Source organism: Podarcis muralis, chromosome 5 (genome assembly GCF_964188315.1).
Source record: "Podarcis muralis chromosome 5, rPodMur119.hap1.1, whole genome shotgun sequence".
Classification (NCBI taxonomy): Eukaryota; Metazoa; Chordata; class Lepidosauria; order Squamata; family Lacertidae; genus Podarcis; species Podarcis muralis.
Genome location: NC_135659.1, coordinates 93418526 through 93439156, shown reverse-complemented (window position 1 = coordinate 93439156; position 20631 = coordinate 93418526). Strand labels below are relative to the sequence as shown.

Below are 20631 nucleotides of genomic sequence, written 5' to 3'. Positions count from 1 at the left end.
CCTCCTCGTCCCCTCCCGGCATGCCCCGCGCGGCAGTGGCGCTGACGTCACCGCCGCCCGGTCCCCGCCGCCATTGGAGTTGGAAGGCTCCTCCGGCAGGCAAATATATATATATTATAAATAAATATATAGATACATATCTATATATCTCTCCAGCACCGCTGCCTCTTTCTCTGAGGGAGCCGCGGTCCAACTGGGGAAGAGGGGATAAGGAAAGAGCGGCCGGAGAAAGGCTTCTCCCGTCTCCCTCAGGCCCAGAGGGAGGCGAGCGGAGGCAACGGCAACAGCGGCTCCCTCAGCCCTGCGCGAGGAGGAGGAGGCGGCCCGCGATGTGAGGGGAGCGGGCAGGAGGAACGGGCGCGCGCACGACCGGGCCGGCGAGGGCGCGCACGCACGAGGGCGGGGGGGCGGCGGTAGCAGCTCTCCTTCCCCCCTCCCCTCCTTCCCTTGACCTCAGACCCCCCCCCCCTCACCACACATACACACCCCTCTTCGTCTTCCCCGCCACGCGCCTGCGCAGCGCGCCCCCGCCACTCTCCCTCCCTGCCCCCCCCACCTCTGGGAGAAGCGGGAGGGGGGAGCGCGCCCACCCACCCACATTCCAGCCATCTCCCTTTCTCTCTGCCTGGGTCTCTGGACACCCACTCCTGCTCCCCTGCCCTCCTCACCCGCGCCTGGCCTCTGCCCCCGCCCCCTCCTTCTTCCTCCTCCTCCCTCCCCTCCCCGGTCCCTCCCCCTCCCCCCCCCTCGCTGCCACCACCACTTCAGGGCGCGCATGAGAGATGTCTGCCACCAGCGTTGACCCCCAGGTAAGCGGATCAAGGGTGGGCGTGGGGAGAGGGGAGAACGGGCAGCGCTCGCCCCCTTTCCCCCCTCCCTGCATTTCCTTCTGTTTGCAATTTAAACCTCGAGCTCCCTTTAATTCTCCTTCCTGGGCCTAAGCAACCCACCCAGCCTGCCTTATCCACACTCGCCCTTGTTTCTCTTTCCCGTTTTATGCAAATCCAGCCCTCTCCTTATTTTTTTGGGAGGGGCGGGAGGGATGAGGTTTTTCTTTTATTTCTTCCGCCTCTTCCTTTCCCCCTCCTCCGGGCCTTTGTTCGGTCCCGTAAGAGTTTGGCTGTGTCACACGCACTACTAGGCCCTCGCAGGGGCTGTTACAAGCGTTGTGCACCCGAAGGTTGTGTACATTAAGTGCACGCTTAATGTGAGGGCGAGATAAACACATATGTGCCTCTGACGGGAGCTGCAATGGGCCGTGATTTTGTTGAGTACTTGGTGCCAAACCAGGGTTTGCATTTGTGCAATGTGTGAACTGGACATCTGCAGTCATTGTATGGGTCCTTTTTGAGGAAAGATAATTGATGTTGCAATAAAGTCTTGCGACTTAAAGGCTAATAAATGTATTATGGCGCAAGCTTGCATGGACTATGGTCCATGTCATCAGATTCAGGAAGTGTTATTCTGAAAGATGTACATGCACACATGCCTTGGGATGCACTTCATGTACCAAACGCTTCACATCTCTTCCCCACTCAAGCTGTACAGTGTAGGGTAGTGATGGGAAACGTGGTCTTCCAGATGTTGCTGGACTACAGTTTCCATTGCCCCAGCTAGCAAGGTCAGGAATAAGGAGAATTGGAGTCCCAACAGCATCTGGAAGGCCGCAAGCTACCTATTACAGTGTAGGGCCTGTATTATCTTCAGCTCCCCTTCCACTTTCTGGATCTTTCCTCCTCCTCTGAGATACATGCTCCACATCCCTCTCCTGGAGGAACTTTTCTCTTTGCTGTCTTGGATTTTGTGGGGAACTGCTTCTCCCTTTATTCATACATGACAATTCTGTAGGATTTTCAAATGGTCTTCTATTATCTCAGTAATTCTTAACAATAGTACTGTAAAGTAGGTAAATAGTATATATTTATGTCTCAGTCTGTGGCTGAGAAGTAGTGGCTTGCTTAAGGCTACCTTGTGATACCATGACTGATACAAGGTTTGGACCAGCAACCTCACAGTCATAGCCACAAAACTGTATCAAGGCTATGTATTTTCCAGAGGTGTAACTATGTCTGTTGCAGTAAAAACTGCAAAGAGACTTGTGGCATCTTGAAAGACTAAACTAATTTACTTCATCAGCTTTGCCTGCAAAAGCTCATGCCATAATAAATTTGATAAGGTTCCTAGATAGCCTTTCTGATGCTATCAAAGTGCCCTTTGTTGTGGTGTTCAATTTTATTTCCCACCTATTTCATGCTTTCTTACCCTGTGTATATGTCATTCTTTGATGTGCTACTTCTTGATTTGTTTCTGAAGGGGGGGGGTGTTTCTCTGGTTTCCACAAGACTTAACTTTGTTTTTGTTTTTTTGCTTTACTTATTTCTTAAATTTGGAAATGTGGCTACCTTCCCTTCCACCTTTCTCTTTGTGCTTGGGATGCCCAAAACTTTAGTGTTCCTCTTCATATGTCTTTCTTAACAGCCAACATTTCCCACATCTTTCTTTATCAACCTTTTTGGGCCCAGTGGCATATCTGCAAATCACAGAAACTATCATGGGTGCAAAACACACACAGCAGACTTTTCTATTGCATGTAATAGGATGTTTCTATGAAGTCTAATTTTAGCAGGAGAGTGGGACCCTGTAGGTACCAGGGAAGGCCCTTGTATACACATGTGACCCCAGTGACCCCTGTGTAAACTGTTGCAGCTACTCTGTCCCCCTGCAGGTTTTTACCTACTCCTGAAGGTCCCAAAGAAGTCAACTGCTCTTTTCTTTGTTATCTCTCCCTAGCAATTCCTCCCTTGGCATTTCATACACATGCTAAAGCTAGGTGCTGTTTCCCTTATCTGTTTCTCTTTGTTTCTGCCTTTGCTCTTGAGTCGGAGTGCTTTTCCAGTGTGTGTCTGCCTTGCAGTCCCCAGCCTTGTCTCATGAAGTGGCGAGGGGTTTCTAAAAACATCAGAGAGCCTTCTGGATCAGGATAATGTCCCACATAGTCCAGCATCCTGTTCTCACATTGGCCTACCATATGCCTCTGGAAATCCTAAATGTAGGACCTGAATGCAACAGGAGTCTCTCCTCTCCCTCTCTTAAAAAATACCATGCTGAATACTTGGCTCTACTACTGAGTGTTCATTTTGTACTAATTTCTTGGGAGCCGTGTTGGTCTGCCATAGTCAAAACAAAAAAAAATTCCTTCCAGTAGCACCTTAAAGACCAACTAAGTTAGTTCTTGGTATGAGCTTTCGAAAGCTCATACCAAGAACTAACTTAGTTGGTCTTTAAGGTGCTACTGGAAGTAATTTCTTGGGAGTCATTGAATACTGTTCATGCAGTGCCCTTGACCATTTCTAGCTGGAACTAGCAAGAAATACTTTGAGATGGTTCACTGTACATACTGACTGACTAAACTGGTAACCGATGCAGAAACCTAAGATCAGAAAGAAAGGGCTGTGGTTGGGAACTGTAAGACTTTACATGGCTTTGCCATGTCAGTCAGTGTAGGTTACAGTATTATATATTCTTTATATATCATGGATTACTATATATATATATATCTAAATTGGAATGATCTTTTGCTTTATTGTGGCTCAGGAAGTGACATATTATCTGCTCTATCTCTCTTCTTTACCTGAACATGTGCTTATGACATCAAAGAGACCGAAAGGACAAGATAATAAAGGTAAGGAAATTTTTAATTTAAAATAGATGGTTCAGAAAGTAGATCTAGACTGAATATACTGGATGAAACTTGGCTTTCACTGTTGAAACAGATCTTATTAAAACGCAACAAGATCCTGTGTAGAAGTAAGTCTTATTGAATTTCAGTGACATTTACTCAGGATGTTTGATTAGGATTAATGTGTTAAACTATTTGTATGTTTTCACACCATTGTCTCTGTGCAGACATCTGTCTCAGTTTTTGTTTAAAAACGATGCATACCTATTTATTTTTGCACCAGCATTGTTTTCATTTGTATAAAAGAAAAGATAAAATAGGTAAATTTTCCAAGAATGTATTAATTTTGTATTGCAGTTAGGCCACTTCCTCTTCTGTCACCAGAGTATTATTGGTAGTTATGGGATTATAGGTCATGGGAGTTGACACATCACTGCTCTTTTTTCCACTGAAACTATTTTTGGAGCACTCATCCCAAAGTTCAAACTCCTCTTGACTGCAAGATGCAGAGATTATGTATAAAATAGCAACATTTGACACAGCTGAATGTAGGAGAGCAAATAGTCACCATCACATTTGGATTATGCTGTTACATATTTTATTTAGATTTATAGTCCACCCAGTTCTGAAATTTAAAGGCGGACCACAATGCATCAAAATCAAAAGTATAATTTGCATGTTCAGATGAGTCGTTCTTGTTTCCACAAGCAATTATGGAATCGTTTAGCATCATCTTCCAGATCTTTTCTTCATACTAGTTTAGTATTTGGAATTTTAAATCTGGTGGGAAGTTATTTAAGCCTATATATTTTCAACAAAATTAAGAGGGGTTTAAAAACAGCTTTAAAAAGTAAGCATGGCAGACAAGGTGGAAAAGTTCGCCATTCTATGCCATGCCATGCCATCAGTTTCCTGTTGTTTGCTGGATCCCTGAGTACAACCCGGAACAGAGTTAGGCATGCTAGAGCCCATAGATTTCAGTAGTCCTTGGCTTTGGCATCTTCTGTCTAGTGTTCTCAAAGTGCCCTTCTATAGCGTTTTAATTGTTCGCACTGTGGTTAATCCCTCCCCAACAATTAAGTATAAATGCTTTCTCTTATTTTGTTACGCTAAGCCGTTTAAAACTTGTAATTGCCCTAAGCTATCATATTTGTTTCCAGTATGGGGGTTTGTAGTTTCATAAAGGCTTAATTCATTTATTTTTGCATCCCTTAAGGAAGACTTCTGATTTTGTGCACATAAAAGAGGAGAGGGTTTCCCCCTAAAAATTATCCTTTTGATATCTATCTAAGGTGGTATTTGAACATTTATTATGTTTTACTTATAAAACTCTTCTGGTAACTTAAATACACGTGTTAACTAATTAGTGACTTTGAAACCTATCTTCATGGAGTTCGTTTCATATCATCTGGTCTGCCATCAAATACCTGCACACTGTGAACAGTTCTGGATATGGAGGATTGCTGTAGGCTTCCTGCAGCAGACATGAAGTACTGGCCAGGCTTGTTGGGCTTCAGTGTATCCCTGTGTCAACTGAGTGCACCTAAGACCATGCCTAGCACTCCCCTGAAGCTGCACATTAGAATGGAAATTATAATAACTGTCAATCTGTCTTTCAGGGATACTTGTCTGTATTGAAGGTCTTCTCAGTGAGGAACCTGTGATAAGCAAGAATCCCAGGGTTCCTTAGACTGCGGTCTGAAAAGCTGGCTTAAAAAACCAGATATTTTTGCTAGTTATTATACATTAATAAAGAGCAATACCTATAATAATCCAGATTGTTATGAGAAAGTATAGAGTCTCCATTCTACATAAAAGATACTAAGACTTGAACTTTAAAGACCATTCAGCTAGCATTTTATTGACCTCTTCCTGGCATGCCATGCTGACTTGGAGGCCTCTCAGATTTCTGCTCTTGCTTGCTAAGCTTCTCTAGTCTTCGTTCTCAGGCGAAGAGTATGTTAGTACATTGTATGAATGTTACTCCTGTTCTTGCCAAAGCTGTGTTGCAGGTTGTTGAAAAACCTGCTTGCAAGCTGCTCAGTAAATGTCATTCAAACTAGTCTTATAGGCAACAATGGCATTTAGCGTTCCTGTGAAAGATTTTTTTTCCATCTTGTTGAAATCTGACCCCTCTGCCTTCTCTGAATTTACAGTGCCATAGGATAAAAACTGCTTTGTTTACATATGCTTCACTGTGCTTTAGGAAATGGTTCTTACTGAAACTTCAAGAATGTACACGGCTATAACTTCAGCTCTTTTGTTTCAGTGCAAAATGGTTCTCTTCATCAGAAAGATACAGTTCACGACAACGATTTTGAGCCTTACCTTTCTGGACAGTCAAATCAGGTTAGTTAGCACTGCTGAAAATATAATTTGTTTCTTTTTTTCAAAAAAGGGCGAGAGTGAAGATAATCAGAAAATTGTGTATTTTTTTTTAAGGAAATCATTGTAATGTATGGTAGAGAGAGCCAAACTTTTTCAGCCCGAGGGAGCTGGTGTTTGTCTGCAGACAGCTTTTTCCGGGTCATGTGGCCAGCATGACTAAACTGCTTCTGGCACACAGAACACTGTGACAGAAGCCAGAGTGCATGCAAATGCCGTTTACCTTCCCACTGCAGTGGTACCTATTTATCTACTCACACTGGTATGCTTTCAAACTGCTAGATTGGCAGGAGGTGGGACAGAGCAATGGGAGCTCACACTGTTGAACGCATTCAAACTGCCAAACTTACGATTGGCAAGCCCAAGAGGCTCAGTGGTTTAGACTACAGCGCCACCCACGCCCCTAATCATCAGCAGCAGCATAAATGAATTTGGGGGCTGTTGGGAAGGTGTTCTGACCTTTTTACCCCCTCATTGATCCTTCAGCTTAAGTTATCCCCAAAGCTGCTATTTGATGCAGAGGTTTCCCTCTGGGGATAATGGCAGCTTCAGGGGTGTAGTTTGAATCGGTGGTAAAGGGTTCAACCATTTTCCATCACGTGTAGTTTGATCCTCAGTTGCATCGATGAATGATTATAATGGAAGTATAAAAGTATTTAACTGTCATGATAGCCCTGTGAGTTAAATCTGTATGAGAGGTACTGGCTCCCCAAAGGCCACCCTGTGAAAATAGTTGAACTGATATTTAACTTAGTTGGTACACACTTCAGCCCAGCTGCCTATGTTCAACACATCATGCTAGCCCAACACTTGAAATAGGCAAGTTGTTTGGGGGTTTCTTTTTCATGATGAGAGTTTTATTTTGTTGTAAAGTTGTCTTGAGGTGCTTCTTTCTGTATAAAGCAACTAAGAAAGGCCAAATAATAATAATAAGCAGTTGCTTATTAATAAAAATCTTAATTAAATAACTAGTTTGTATAGGATTCTAAACACTTTTTTCCTTCTCAGTCGCGGTAGTGACTTTGGAAAATTTTATCTTCCCCAGTAAAGTGATGCTTGACACACTTCGCTTGTCAGCTGAATTTATTCCTTATCTTTTAAGTAGTTTGGGCATATCATGGTTTGCTCCTTTCTGTTAACTACAATGCTATAACTTATGCGATATAGAGTTCTCCCAGAAATAGTTAGATATGGAGAATCATGCTTTATTACAGGGTAATGAACTAGGTTACCTTACTGCTCTGCTTTTTAAGGATGGTAACTCATGGTAACTAATTGCTGAAAAGAAGTACTGGAACTTATATGGTGCATATTCTTGATAGCCTGTAGAAATTCATTTTTAATAAAAATATCATATTTGTATTAAAGAGTTTTAAAGTCTGAGTTTAAAAATGTATAGGTATTACCTTGTATTAAAGAGTTTTAAAGTCTGAGTTTAAAAATGTATGGGTATTACCTTGAACAAATGACATGCTCAAATTTTAACAGACCACCCAAAGGCAGAATATTTTTATCAGTGGAATATTTTAACAGTGGAATCAACTCAGAAAATAGCTTCCAGTGTAGGCATGTGTATCAACATTGACAGTGCTTGAGTAATTTGATTGAATAATCTGAACTGATCCATCATTTTTTTGGGTAAGAGTAGTTTGGAAGAAGTCCAGTATGAGCTGGTAGCTATTTGCATGGTCCTTTACTGTGATACAGTCCTTCCATGTAATTGTACTGGAATTTTCAGCAAAGCTTGATGAGGCAATGCCTGCCGATGAGACCCTGGCCACTTTTTCAGCAGAGGGTATAGGGACCCCTGACTGTTAGGTCCAGTCGCGGACAACTTTGGGGTTGCGGTGCTCATCTCACTTTACTGCCCGAGGGAGCCAGCGTACAGCTTCTGGGTCTTGTGGCCACCATGACAAAGCCGCTTCTGGCGAACCAGAGCAGCGCACGGAAACGCAGTTTACCTTCCCGCCAAAGCGGTACCTATTTATCTATTTGCACTTTGATGTGCTTTCGAACTGCTAGGTTGGCAGGAGCTGGGACCGAGCAACAGGAACTCACCCCGTCGCGGGGATTCGAACCACTGACCTTCTGATCGGCAAGGCCTAGGCTTTGCGGTTTAGACGACAGCACCACCTGTGTGGTCTAAACCGGGTCTAAAGCCCTGTCTATATGCTGTGTGGCATTCACATAGGTGAAGCTTGTTGCTGGGGTGGACAGGCCATGCTGTTTTGTTAAATAGTTATAATTGTTACTTTTAAAACTTCTTTGTGAAAAGCTTGTAAATAAATATCTTCAATAAAGTTGGTTTGCCATGCTACAATCTTTCATACACTCGTAACTATCAAGCTGCACATTTGTAATGCAACATCAGAAACCCATAACAGGTGAAAAAGGTGAAATTGACCAATTAGGATTTTAATTTCAAGAAACCCGAAAATGTGTATAAACAACAGCAACCCAGAAAGTTAAGATGAAATTGGTTGAAATGCAACTTAATAGCCAAACACTTCCTAAGGGATCCTGTGACAGAGGGCAAGCAAAATACAGTCGTACCTTGGAAGTCAAATGGAATCCGTTCCGGAAGTCTGTTTGACTTCTAAAATGTTTGGAAACCAAAGTGCGGCTTCTCATTGGCTGCAGGAAGGTCCTGCAGCCAATCAGAAGTCATGTTGAATGTTCGGCTTTCAAAAATAGTTTGCAAACCAGAATGTCACTTCTGGGTTTGGGGCATTCGGGAGCCAAAGCATCCGAGTACCAAGGCGTTCGAAAACCAAGGTATGACTTTTAGTGGGGAAAGTTACCAAAGATGAGTAAAACAGCTGCACATGGAAACGTTAGACTTGGAGTTACGAGATAGCGTCAGATCACAAAGTTGTGCTAAAAAGGTTAGGATATCAAAAATATCTGAGGTTGAAGGTATGCTAGGTCACTTGGAATTACGGATCCTTTTAACTTGAATGGTGTGTGGTCTTGTAAGATAGCCAAAGTCTCCACGGTTAGATGTAGTGCAAAGTTAGGGTGTCAAAGTGCAAAAGCATCACCTGTTAGGTAGGAATCACTGTTTCTTCCTATGAATTATTAATGCTTACCTTTTGCATTTGTTGTATCCAATGGCACTGAATAAAATGCACCTCTTTTAGTACAGTGGTGCCTCGCAAGACAAAATTAATTCGTTCCGCGAGTTTTTTCGTCTTGCGATTTTTTCGTCTTGCGAAGCACGGTTTCGGAAAAGTTTTGGAAAAGCTTCAAAAATCACCAAAGTCTTCAAAAACCTCAAAAAAGGCTATGAGTTGCTCCTCGAAGTCAAGTCGCAACTGTATTAACGGTTTTAAGAAAAAGGAAACAAACTTGCAAGACGTTTCCGTCTTGCGAAGCATGCCCATAGGGAAAATCGTCTTGCGAAGCAACTCAAAAAACCAAAAACCCTTTCGTCTTGCGAGTTTTCCATCTTGCGAGGCATTCGTCTTGTGAGGTACCACTGTAATTTGGAACACTGCTCCTGTTGAAATCAGACAGGTGCCTACAATCCTGATACTTTTTTGCCTGTTGAAAATGTATTTGTTTTGTCAACTGTGTGTAGAGAGTTAAATTGATTAAGTTTTGGCTTTTTGGTTCTATATTTTACAATTGTAAAGTACAGTAAGCCCACATTATGCCCGCAACTTATGTGAATTTTAACTTGTGCACATTCAGCTTTACACACTTGGCAAAAAAAATGTTTAAAAAGGGAACAGAAAGCAGACTGGTGTCTGGGAAAGACTTTGGCAATCACACCTGCCATTGCACCCAATGTGCCAAAGCATAATTTTGACTTCAAGTGCAATCTCCAGAACGTAAAAACCCATGCGTAAATTGAGAACTTACGGTATCTTTATTATTTCTGAAGTATCAGTCATGGGACTGTAGGAATGGTGTATTTGGTTGGTGCCTGAAAAGCGGTTAATCTACTGCAGGGTGAATGGGAGGAAAGGGAAGATAACTTTATAATATTATTAACTCCGGAATAATGTTTATTTTAATACATTAGAAGAAGAAGAAAACTGACTAGGCTGTTGGCTGGACCTTTAGATGACAAGGAAGTCCAAAGATGTGCTAAAGGAAGTTGCAGCAAAGCTGATGATTATATCCAGCTAAGGTCCTACTCTGAGTAGAACTTAGTTGGATACACACCTGAGTGAATTATTTGCACCTGTCTTTGTTGTCGAAGAGGTAAGGCAGATCCTGGTGCCTGAACTAACTTGGGAATCCAAGGAACTGAGGCCAGCAGTGGTGACAAAGTAAGCTCTAGGCCTTATTGGCGAACCGACAATTCACTGGCACTAGAAGGACTAGCTGAGAGCTATTAAATAACTTGGGTGTGAAATTGCTAACCTTCTGACAAGTAAGTTGTCATTAAGATCAGCCTTCATACTTGAGGACAGGAAACTCTGAAACCAATTTTTTAAAAGGGAATTCAGGAGCATCAGATAAATTACAGGTCAGGCAGGTTAACAACTGTTCTAGGATAACTGGTGGAAAACATTATTAAAGGTATAGTTACCAAGCGTCTAGAATAATAAATCTTGACGAGAAACCAGCATAACTCCTGCAAGGATAAATTCCATCTAATTTTTATAGTTCTTTGACATAGATAATGGTGATCTAGTAGACATTATTTACTTAGATTTTCAAAAAGCTAAAGATTTTCAAAAAGCCAAAGTCATGGCATAAGAGGGCTGGTTAAGTAACAGAAAATGGGGAGTAGGGATGAATTTGCCCTTATCACACTGGAGGGATGTAAGAAGTGGGGTTCTTTGGGACTAATATTGGCACTTGTCCTTTTAAGCTTGTTAATAAATGGCCTGGAGGAAGCCTTGTTTATGAGAATATGAGAAGAGCTTGGCAAGTTTCAAAGTGTTCAGTTTAAAAGTAGGGAATCTGAAAATATTATGATGCAAATTACCCTATGTAAATTCTCGATTTCAATATGCCCATATCACTAAGCTGTGTAGATTGGTACTCCAAGAGTAATGGTCACCAGCTTTGCTTTAAAAGATGTTTAAACAAATTCACAGAGACTACTAGTCAAGAGGGGAGTACTATTTGTACTTGTATGCAGTATGCCTTTTAACCTCAGTTGCCAAGAAGAAGAACAAGTGATGGTAGTACAGTTGCACTCATGCCCTGCTGGGGATCTTCCAATGGGCATCTTGAGTGGCCGCTGTGAGAATACGATGCTAAACTGGGTGGGCCTTTGATATGGTCCAGCTGGGCTGTTATGACTGGCCTAGGAGAAAAGGAGCTATGTAAAGGCTAAATAAAAAAGAGTGATAAAAGGTTGCTGTTGTAGAAATGACATGGAGAAAGGTTTTCAAGGTTCAGGAGCGAAGACAACTTAGAGTGGGAGAGTCTATTACTGAGGTTGAAAGAAGTCAGGGTTGTGAGAGAGGGGAACATAACAGGAAACTGGGCAATGTAGGTAAGGAGGCATGATACCTTAGGACTGGAATGGTGAGTTATGGCCCACCAGCTGTTCTTGGACTAAAACTCCATAATCCCTGGCTGTTGGCCATGGTGGTTGGGACTTATGTCAACAATATCCAAAGAGACACAGGTTCCCCATCCCTGCCTTGAGAACAAATTTGTCTTCCTGGGCTCCTTTGGGTGGAAGGGTAGATATAAACATAATAAATAAATTAAAATTAAGAACTCCCTTGCTAGATCCAATGATGACATTCACTGTAGCCGGCCAGTAGAGTAAAAGGACAAGAAGACTGAGAGATGTGAAGTAGAGCCAGTGAGTTGTAAAATGTGGTTGAAATAGCTGGCAAGATGAAGAATGATGGGAACAATTCTGAATAGACAAACTGAATTAATCTGAGTGAGAAATGCTAGTTAGATTAATGAGTGTGCAAAATAACCAGAGCCATGGGCCGAAGAGCAACGGAGAAGATTGCAAAGTGCCAGGACTTTTCAGGGAGGCAGAAGTGACATGTTCTAGCAGGTAGTTAAAACTGAGAGAGAAAGAGGAGAGTCAAATATGAGAGTTGTGCATTTGCAATAATTGGGGGTGGAAATGCTATTAGAACTTGCATTTATATTATATTTTCTCTCTAGGAATGTTTGTGATTTGCTTGCACAGTATCACATTTTTCATACACTTAGATTTTACCAACTAACTTCATGTGCTGAAATACTGTGTTTGAGAGCGTTCATAAAAGTTGTCAGTCATAAGTAACCCATTTCTAATATTGTAACATTGGCCTCTTGTGAAACTACTTTAGTCACAACTCACTAGTTGGCTTAACATGCCCCCTGAAGGCAGAGAAGACAAGGCTTATGGTTTAGGTTTATTAATTTTGTTTTTCAGAAAGTTTTGTGTTTCTAAAGTCTCAAAGTGATTTACAAGCAAGTAAAATACAGTAACAGAATTACGAAAGCAGACGAAAAACAGTTTTCTGCGTATAATAAAATGATAGTGGGGCTGCCCGGGAAAACAAAAACCTCTCCATGTCTCCAAGATTCACCCATGAAACTGTTCGTTGTAAAGCTTGTGAACTAATACTAAACCTGTTTTCATCTGAGAGGCTGAAACAGTTGTTAAGAAAGGGGACACTCCTAAACATTGAGGGCATTTGATAGCTCTTTCAGTTACAGCAGCACATAAGATCTGTACTTTTCTGAAGCATCTCTTCTGGTTTGAATAAGACTGTGAATATCTGAATCTGAAATTACTTTTCTTGTCTTTAACAGAATAACAGTTATCCATCAATGACAGATCCCTACCTGTCCAGTTATTACCCACATTCTATTAGCTATCCCTACTCTCTCAGTGAAGCACCATGGTCAACTGGAGGAGACCCTCCCATTCCATACCTCACTCCCTATGGACAGCTCAGTAATGGTGATCATCATTTCATGCATGATGCTGTTTTTGGACAGCCTGGTGGACTGGGGAACAACATTTACCCGCACAGATTCAATTTTTTCCCTGAAAACCCACCTTTCTCAGCATGGGGAACAAGTGGATCCCAAGGGCAGCAGACTCAGAACTCGGCTTACGGAAGCAGCTACAGCTACCCGCCCAGTTCCCTCGGTGGTACCATGGTGGACGGGCAGACAGGATTTCATAATGATACTCTAAACAAAGCTCCTGGAATGAACAGCATCGAGCAGGGAATGGTTGGACTGAAGATTGGTGGGGACGTCACAGCTTCTGCCGTGAAAACAGTAGGTTCTGTGGTCAACAGTGCTGGGATGACAGGCGCTTTGTCTGGCAATGGGGGATCAAGTATAAACCTGCCGGTATCTAAGCCAACCTCTTGGGCAGCAATTGCTAGCAAACCGGCAAAGCCTCAGCCCAAGATGAAAGCAAAAAGTGGGCCTGTGATAGGAGGGGCTTTACCTCCACCACCTATTAAACATAACATGGACATTGGTACCTGGGACAATAAGGGACCTGTGGCCAAAGTTCCAACTCCTCAGCAGATCCCTTCCCCTCAATCAGTCCCACAGCCACAAATCATTCAGCCTATTCCTGCCCAGCCACCTCCACTGGCCCAGCTGCCATACCAGAACCCTCAGCCGCCGCCATCTCAAAACCGGTGGGTGGCGCCTCGTAACAGAAATGCAGCTTTTGGCCAAAGTGGAGGAACTGGTAATGAGAACAACTCGCCTGGCAATACCCCAGCAAACTCCATCCCAGGCAGCGAATCCCACCCTGTCCTTGAAAAACTGAAAGCTGCTCACAGTTATAACCCTAAGGATTTTGAATGGAACCTTAAAAATGGACGTGTGTTCATAATAAAGAGCTATTCTGAGGACGATATTCATCGTTCCATTAAATATTCCATTTGGTGTAGCACAGAACATGGCAACAAGCGTTTGGACAGTGCTTTCCGCTCTATGAATAGTAAGGGTCCAGTCTACTTATTATTCAGTGTCAACGGCAGTGGACATTTCTGTGGAGTGGCGGAAATGAGGTCGCCAGTAGATTACGGCACCAGTGCTGGTGTCTGGTCTCAGGACAAATGGAAGGGGAAGTTTGATGTCAAGTGGCTCTTTGTGAAAGATGTGCCCAACAACCAACTCCGACACATCAGGCTGGAGAACAATGACAACAAACCAGTTACAAACTCCCGTGACACTCAGGAGGTGCCCTTAGAAAAAGCAAAACAAGTGCTTAAAATTATTGCTACGTACAAGCACACAACTTCTATCTTCGATGACTTTTCCCATTACGAAAAGCGCCAGGAGGAGGAAGAGGTGGTACGGAAGGTAAACTGGCTCTAGAATGTCTTACTGAACTTGTGGAAATATGGGAGGGCAGGGGGAGAGAGACCCAAAGGCTTGAAAGGGGCTTCTGATTTGTTTTAAAAAGCAAATGCCTATGTTTCACGTCTTGTGGGTATTCCAGAGATCCACAGCATCCGTACGTAATCTCTGCTAGTTGGTCTAAGACAGTGGTGGCCAAATTTGGCCCACCAGCTGTTTTGGGACTACAAATCCCATCATCCCTAGCTAACAGGACCAGTGGTCAGGGATGATGGGAATTGTAGTCCCAAAACAGCTGGAGGGCCAGATTTGGCCACCACTGGTCTAAGATGTCAGATTTGGTTTTCATCCTAGAAGTAGTATGGGTGGAATCCAAGCCCATCCACTACCACTTGCCATGTCTGCTTGCGAGCAGGGACAGGAATGCATTCTGAAGACAATCTCTTGTGTCTTATGAGATGTCCTTCTGGGGAAGTTTCCCTGCACCCCACAATATTGGAGGTCCAATTTGAGGAAGCTTAAAAGCCTCGCTGTGTGAGTGGAACAAACACAGCTGGATCTTGACCTGTATTCAGTAAAATTGGTGTCATTGTTAGTACTCATCAGCTGCACCAAATATTTTGATACCCATTGCAATTGAATTTGTACCCTTCTAATAAAACATTACAGGTCATATGTAAGACTGAGAAGTCAGCCGCTAAGTAACTTGCAAAATTTACAGAGGGATTTTTTTCAACTGAACGCCACGAGGGAAGGCCCAGGAATGTGGGGTTGAACAGTAAATGAGCTTTAACTTTGAAGTAAATGGTTCTTTACTGGTATAACCCCTCCTTCCACTTTACATGCACAGTACAACAATAATACAAGGCAGAAAATTAAAATCTGTTCAAATAATTGCCCTCAAAAATTGCAAAATGCAGTTCATTGTGAATATATTGTACTTTATTGTTGTGAACAGCCCTGAGATCTACGGATAAAGGGCAGTATACTACTACTAATAATACTACTACTACTAATAGAAAGAAGATAAGCATAATAGCAGTAATCAACATGGATTTAAAGGAGCCAAGAATGTAGGAGAACTGGAGGGACAACTAGGCCAAGGATCTAGAACTTCCATCAGCCTGGGCAAAAGGGCACATGATTCAAGCATTGGGGATAGTGGCCTCAGCTTCAGTCTAGAGAATGCTCCTTGTACATCTCTACCAAGTATAGGCAGCAAGTTGGCCTCTCAGGTCAGATGCGCTCCTTTCAGCTGCTCCACTTGCCCTTGCTTCTACCTGATGAGGAGGCTGTCTCAGCTGCTGGTTGCTTCAGGTTCCAGGTTTATCCATTTTTTTAAAGAGAGCTTCTCGTCCATAAATTGCTGATAAACCTGGGAATGTGTTGTATATGTAATGCTTCCTAGGGAAAAAGTAAGGCTGAATGGGTTTCCCTTGACTTACCTGAAATGCCTCCATTTTACAATTCCCTGGGGAGTAGGGAATAAAGTACTGTTTCCCTAAGGAAGTGTGGGGTCTGGTTTTATGAGTAGTGCTTTAGAAAATACAGCGGTGGAATTTTTTACGCCACTTAAGTATATCAGAACAAATTCTGGCATTGTAGACTTAGCTTAATGCTTGTATTAAAAAATTCTAGTGACTGATAATGCAAAAACAAAATTCTTAGGCCACTTTCCAGAAAGTAATTGGTGTGAACAAGGTCACTGTTTCTTGCAGCCTTTGTTGTTTTTCTGAGCAGCAACGCCTGTTCCCGAAACAAGCTACTGTAAGGTTTAAAATACTCCATAGTTTTGGAGTTGTTTCTTCATGACATAAAAGTGTTCCTTCAAACTCGGAGAGCAGGCCTGTTTAGGTGATCAGTAAGGCTGCCGTGGTTTCCTTCTAAAGAACAGTAGCAGGCTGGGATCCAGTGAGCCTCTTTCAGAAAGCCTAGGGACTGTACAGTAAAATGAACAGAGCAGCCAAAGCATATCGGTCCCAGACCAGCTTAAAAAAGCAGTTGCGAAATCATAAAAGAGGGTATCTGATTTCATGACGTTGGCTGCATTCACATTACATGCTAAACTACACCTTGGCTTGGCAAGACCATGCAAAGCCAATTTCTGTTTTTTATGTATCATCTAAACTGGGACTTGAGGTTAAGCTCAGTAGCTCCAAGCTGACTTGTGGTTAAGCTCAGTAGCTCCAAGCTGCAGACTTCTTGGAAAGTGCATGGAGTTTCGTGTCGACAAATTAGGGGGCTGGCTCTGTGCCAGTAGCAGCATGGGAAGGGCTGCATTCCTTGCCTGGCTTCCCAAAGATGTGCATTACTGCCAGTTACCAAAACAGGGAGTTGGAGAGGCAGTGGGGAAGTGTGCTGGCACAGCAGCAAGGGCGCAAGATTGGGTCCACCATTTTGCTCACACTGCGCTCCCTACTCCTTCACCCCTCTCTGTCTTGGTGACCAGAAGTGGCATGCACTTTTGGAGAGACAGAGAAGCTGTGCCACTGGTCACTACTGGGCTGTGCCCAACATAAAAGGTAAGGTACCGGTAGCTGCCAGGAGGGGTGGACTTTTCTTTTTCTACCACTCACTAGCAAGCTAGTGAAAAAAAGTGCAGGCCAGTGTCTATTGCGAGGTTCTTTGCAGGGTATTTTCTGTTTAAATTTGCAAGCAAACATTTTCCTCTGTACTGGGAAGTCAGCTGAGAATATAGAAGCCGTTGTCTTGTTTTTGGGTGGCCCAGTTTTGTTTTGAGGCTGATGGGCACACAACCACCCGTGTTTGGCTTAATTTGTTTACTTAGTTCACTGCTTACTGTTTTTTAGCTAGTACAGTGGAGGGGCCTGCTTGATCTCAGTAGGCAGGGAGTTCCAAAGTTCAAGTGCTGCCACACTAAATGCTTGAGTTCATACCCAGAGGTTTATTTATAAGAACACATTGAGTTCTTACCAATTGTCTCCCGAGAGATGGATGCCAACCATTGATCATAGTAAGTTTTTAAAAATGTCCGTGGCATAACAGAACCCAAGTTGTGTCCCCTTAATGAGGGAATTTTGTTGCATCCTTGTTCATTGTGCACACGGAACAAAACTCCTGAAATACGGAGAGAATTATATGTCCCGATACTATAAAACTGTGGTCATGGCAGTGTATCTAAGGTACAGGTACAAATAAGTGATCTAATATGATGTTTTTTTCTTTACAGGAACGTCAGAATCGAAATAAACAATAAGAATAAACATATATATGGTTTGCTATAAATATATATATAAATATATATATATATACTAGAACTGATATTAAATTTGATTATGAAAAATTGAATCTTTTTAAAAATTTGCTCTGATGCTGTATTCTGGCATCAGGAGACTGTAAAACTTTCAGCTCCAATATCTTTTTGTGCAGGGGAAATTAAATTGTTGCATCTTTTAAGTACATTGTAGTGTGTGTTTGGTTTTTGGTTTTTTGGTTTTGTTTTTGTTTGTTTTTTTGCCCTAGTGAATATGCATTAATTTGTACCTTTTCTATATAAAATGCTGTAGAATCCACAAATAAAGGTGTTTTGCTGGGGTTTTTTAATGGTTAAAGAAGTTCATCTATAATTGAAGTTTCTGATAAATATTAGTATTTCCCAAAGACTTTTTACCTTCAACACAAATTATGTTTCTAATCTGAAAATTCACTATAATTTTATATTTATGTACTGCAGATCCTCTTATTTCAACAGTCTCCAAAATTGTCTTGCTCCTTCATGGCAAGCATACAAAAAAACCCTTGTGTGTGTTTTACTTTTTTGTCATTTATTTGGCGAAATAACATCCAAGTCAAAAGCATTGACAATGCAGCAAGTTCAGATCTCTTTGTATAGTTCACTTTTTATCTGTTTTGTTGATTGGTTTTTTTAAGAAAAAAATAATCCTGAAGGCACTTTCCTGTCTTGTAGAAAATGAAAAGGGAACAATTCACAAGTATCACATCTTGCATGGGCTGCATAGATGAAAATTGTACAAATGCAATTTTGCACTTGCATAATTTTCAGTCCTTTTCAGTGAAGTTTGCATGAGAAATGTTCCCCTTGGGTTCTTCCTCATGCAGCCTAAAAACAGCCTTTCATTCATATCTGATGAATTTTGTGTGCACCTGCTATATCATATCCTGCAACAAAAAGATGAATTTTTCTCTGCCATCTTTTTTTTTTTCTTGTGTTGTAGTTTTTTAATGGTTTAAATGTTTTCAGCATCGCAGGGGCTTGGGGGCAATGTGGCTTTTAAAGGCTTTTTTCAGCTTTCTAATACCCATTAAATCATTTTTAATCTGTCCCCTGTTTTTGTTCTTCACCCACCTTCTCTAAAATGTCATTTAAAATTTTATACCAATAATGGTGAGCTTTAATATAGAATCTTAGTACAGACTCATATGATGGATTATGCTTCAGATGTTTAAAACTGTGTGTATGTGTCTTATTTTTTTTTTCCTGTTGGATGAGTAAAAACAACTGTTTTAAGAAACGGAATTTGCTGTCATGTTTTTGTGGAATGAGGAAGCTATTGAAGAAATGGCCACCAACCGGAGTTTCAAAATTAAGCATGAATTCTTGATGCTCATGCCTGTTGCTCTAGCACACCGAACCTGCACGTGTTTATTGTAGAGGATCTTTTACTTATATTAGAAAGCAAATATCTTCTGAAATCTACTTACTCAAGAGGACCTCCGATTTAAATGAAAGTTTAAGCTGTATCATTTAGACTTGTATTTAGAACATATAGCTTTGTCTCTGGACTGTTGCTTCCGATGTAAGGAGTAATGGGACAGCATCAGATTAACTTTTTTCCTCTAGGAGAATACAAGCCTTAATAAATAATACCTACTTCGCAAGTGTGATGTCATCTCATTTCTTCCCCCTTAGCACTTGGAAGCTCTGGCTTGTTTGCCCTCTGCTGGTCAAACACTGCGGGGAGGGAAACATGGTGGAGCCTTGCCATAGAGGTCGCCTTCAGGGCTTGATAGCTGCTGACATGGCCTTATTGATGGATCAAAGCCCAATTTGATGGATCACAAGTGGTGCCTCCAAGGAGGAAGTGTCAATTAATGTGAGCAAGGAACAGTCTTCCTCTGTTTCATTACACTTGTTGAGTATGAGTGCATATGTGGAAAGTGGGCTGGATCCAACTAATAATAGTGTCAACTCGCTGAAATCAGTGGGTTTAAGTTTATCCTACCCATTGATTTTGATTAGTCTGCACTGAGATGACTTAGTTGGATTCAGTCCAAAAGAGTGTTACGGTCCAGGGAAAATAATCATAATGCAATGTGTTGCCAGCTTTTAAACTCTGTATGGCTTTGAGACCAAAAGAGGCCTGCAGCCACAAAGCCTGCACTTACTTAGAAAAATCATAAAGCCTACTTAAATTACATTAAATCGTTTACATCACCTCTTTCCTCCAGCGTTGCAGCTAGGGTTATTACTCATATAGTTTGAGAGGAGCCGCCTTTAACTTATTTTAAACTTTATATAATTTGTTGAAACTTCCTTCTGTCTTTAATGGGGTGGGCGGGGTGTGTGTGTGTGTGGACTCCAGCAGAATGGGAGGAGAGAGAAGCTACAGCAATTCTTTCCCATCCCCTGCCTCCCATGACCTCCAAATCTGCTGTGAAGGTTCTGCCAGCCTGTTGCTTAAGTGTTTGCCCAATGAAGACTAGCTTCCAGCAGTTAATTCTTTAGTAGATGGATCCTTCAATTACTTCAATTAAGAATTGCAACTGTGATCCATAATTTTTGATCTTCGTTTCAAAACAAAAGGTTACTCATTTCTTCCTCTGCTTTTGAGTTCAGGTTCAAAAGCCTACCCTTAGGTGCCTGGGCTCACTCTTTTGATATTTTCTTTAATTTTGGCATTTTTCCTGGTAATGCAGATGCAGTAAAAACCTGTCTCTGGGCTGTATGGTTTAAGGTTGCAGGTGTATGTTCATAAGACTGAATGTTCTGTATAAAAATTCCACCACATAGAAAACTGGTATATCAAAAGGATTCTAGCCTTTTCTCCCTACTGCCCTACTTTTGATTGTGAAGTGATTTGGGGTGAGGTATGTATGGAGAAGAGTTTAATCATGAGCCCCTTCCAGAGGCCTAAAGTGGTACAGTCCTCAAGATTACTGCCTCGGTTGTGGCAGAACCCCTGCTTTTATCGTCATGTGGCAGCAAAGCATTCCATGTGCTTAAAAGGATTGCAGCTGATCCTGGTCTCCCACATCTTTTCCAAGAATCTTGAATGCAGCAGCTATTGCCGTAAGGGCCAAACTGCTCTCTCGTGAAGTTTCAGGCATCAATA

General features: G+C 42.0%; 1 protein-coding gene across 2 annotated transcripts; it reads left to right on the top strand.

Annotated features, from left to right (window-relative positions):
- Positions 1 to 43: 43 nt before the first annotated feature.
- On the top strand, positions 44 to 19177 carry YTHDF1 (YTH N6-methyladenosine RNA binding protein F1). Of its 2 annotated transcripts, none has more exons than XM_028735418.2 (5): positions 44 to 809; positions 3658 to 3682; positions 5949 to 6028; positions 12797 to 14320; positions 17508 to 19177. In XM_028735418.2, the coding sequence occupies exons 1-5, from the start codon at positions 783 to 785 to the stop codon at positions 17532 to 17534; spliced, it is 1683 nt and encodes a 560-aa protein (XP_028591251.1). In that variant the 5' UTR covers positions 44 to 782; the 3' UTR covers positions 17535 to 19177. The 2 variants fall into 2 exon arrangements, with proteins under 2 accessions (XP_028591251.1, XP_077785494.1); XM_077929368.1 differs by having other exon boundaries at positions 3595 to 3682.
- Positions 19178 to 20631: the final 1454 nt, after the last annotated feature.